Source organism: Lygodium microphyllum, chromosome 10 (genome assembly GCF_053477565.2).
Source record: "Lygodium microphyllum isolate KBCC chromosome 10, Lygodium_microphyllum_v1.1.10, whole genome shotgun sequence".
Taxonomy (NCBI): Eukaryota; Viridiplantae; Streptophyta; class Polypodiopsida; order Schizaeales; family Lygodiaceae; genus Lygodium; species Lygodium microphyllum.
Window position 1 is genome coordinate 132,800,918 of NC_141144.1, and position 2,359 is coordinate 132,803,276.

A 2,359-nucleotide genomic window follows, 5' to 3' on the forward strand; every position below is an offset into this window, starting at 1 on the left:
AACAGGTTTTAGAGAACCAAGTAAGTTTGATGAGGCAGTTTCAGATGAGAATTGGCGTGCTGCTATGGATGAGGAATATTCAGCTTTGGCTGAAAATTGTACATGGGATTTGGTACAGTTTCCTGAGGGCAAAACACCTATTGGATGCAAGTGGGTGTATAAGGTAAAATGTAGATCAGATGGATCATTGGAAAGATATAAGGCCAGGCTGGTTGCAAAAGGGTATGCGCAACAGTATGGTCTTGATTATGAGGAGACTTTCAGCCCTGTAGCAAAGATGGCTACAGTTAGAACTGTGATTGCATAACACACAATCATCTTGGGATAATTGGCTACATCTTGCTGAATTTTGCTACAACCACACATCATATTAGCATTGGGATGGCTCCTTTTAAAGCACTCTATGAATACAAGGTTCAAATTCCTTCAGCCATGTTTCATAAAGACATGAATCCACAAGTGAAGGATGAATTAGGAAGAATAGAGATGCTTATGAAGCAATGTAAAGAAAGCATAAGAAAGGCACAAGATGTCATGAAGTCCTATGATGATGGTAGGCGGAGGCACATGGAGTTTGATGTTGGAGATTCAATTTTCTTGAAGGTGCCCAAGACTCACTATGCATCCCTTAAGGGTGGAAATAACAAGTTGGCTCTACAAATTTTATGGCCTATATTTGGTGTTGGAAAAGATTGGAGAGCTTACATATAAGCTCCAATTACCTTCAACTACTCGCATACATGATTTTTTTCATGTATCACAATTGAAGAAGTATATTGGGCAAGATGTGCAAGTTATTGAAGAGCTTCCACCACTTGATGAAGATGGATTGATTGTCTATGAGCTTGAGAAGATTATTGGGGAGTATGAAAAGTTTCTTAGGAACCGAACTCTCACTGAATTTTTGATCAAATGGAAGGGGCTACCTATGGAGGAGTCCACTTGGCAACCCTCTTCTTATTTGGACGTTTTTCCATGGCTTTTGCAAGATGAATGATCAGAGTTTGTGTAGGAACAACTTGTTGTTTTAAAATACTGTTATTGATTAAATTGCCTTAATGAAATGAAAAAGTGATTTTGATAGTATGGGATGATGCTTGAGGATGTATATTTCATTTCTACACTTCAAACACTGAATTTGGACACTCGAATCAAAAGTTATGGCAATTCTAGTGATGTAGCCCTGTTTGGATAGCAAGTAGTCAATTCACTGTTTCAGGTTTATTATGATTTTTTACACAAAGTGCTTCCACATGCTTATGGATCTTCATTGATATAATTTTATTTATTATAGACTTGCATACTACCTCATTATCTTCAATTTTGAGGAAAAGCATCTCTAGGGCAGGATGATTTGTAATGAAGAAAATTATTAACATGAGAGTTGAGACCTATTCCAAGTATAAACTTTGTAAATACTTGAGCCAAGAGAAAAGAGGACTTAGGTTTTAGTATAAAAAGGAAAGAAGTGCTAATGTAGCATCATTCTTTGGCATTATCAAAATGTTATACTTCTTGTCTCTCATCTTCTTGTACTTGGTTAATAGCTCATGGCTACATTGTGCTATGGTAATGGAAGATGTTCCATAGCATGGCCATGTTTGTAATTGAGTTTGTTACATTTCTTGCTATGTGAAGCTTAGATTAATTTGATTTTCTGTTCATTTCCATTGTTAGATTAGTCCTTCTTTACACACAGGCTGTAACAGGGGCCTCACAAAGTGTACAGAGGCTATAGTACAAAGGCATATGGCTGCTACAGAAGCAGTATGCTCATGACATGTTACAGAAATATGGTATGGTTGATTGCAAGCCTATGGATACGCCTTTGGAGCAGAATGTCAAGCTGCAGATTGACGTTGGGACAGAGATTGAGAATGTTACTATGTACAGACAGATGGTAGGCAGCTTGATCTATCTCACGATCACTAGACCTGACTTGAGTTATGCTGTGGGGCTGATCAGTCAGTTCATGCAGAAGCCTCGCAAACCACACTTGGATGCAGTTAGAAGAATTCTGAGATATGTAAAGGGTACCACAGATGGTGGGCTATTTTATGCATATGGAAAAACCCTTGACTTGATGGGGTACACTGATGCTGACTGGGCTGGTTGCACATATGACAGGAGGTCAACCAGTGGCTATGCATTTGGATTGGGTAGTAGCATGATCAGTTGACAGAGTAAGAAACAGCCTACAGTTGCATTTTCCAGTACGGAAGCAGAGTATCGTGGTGCGGCCTTAGCGGCCTGTGAAGCTAAGTGGTTATAGAAGTTACTGAATGACTTGGGAGTACACTTGGACAACAAAGTCAAGCTGTATTGTGACAATTTGAGTAGTGTTATGTTAGCAAGCAAT

The 2,359-nt window shown here is 38.9% G+C and overlaps 1 protein-coding gene across 1 annotated transcript; it reads left to right on the forward strand.

The window, feature by feature from the left end:
- The first annotated feature begins 381 nt into the window (after positions 1-381).
- LOC148030577 (uncharacterized) lies at positions 382-997 on the forward strand. Its single transcript, XM_087687397.1, has 2 exons — positions 382-603; positions 692-997. Exons 1-2 carry the CDS (start codon positions 382-384, stop codon positions 995-997), a joined length of 528 nt encoding a protein of 175 aa, XP_087543523.1.
- Positions 998-2,359: the final 1,362 nt, after the last annotated feature.

What these genes read in the sequence shown, in the direction of transcription:
- LOC148030577 (XM_087687397.1), top strand. Translation starts at nt 382, where the DNA reads ATGGCTCCTTTTAAAGCACTCTATGAATACAAGGTTCAAATTCCTTCA. An exon ending in GAGATTCAATTTTCTTGAAG is followed by an intron (nt 604 to 691) that starts GTGCCCAAGACT and finishes GTGTTGGAAAAG; the next exon opens with ATTGGAGAGCTTACATATAA.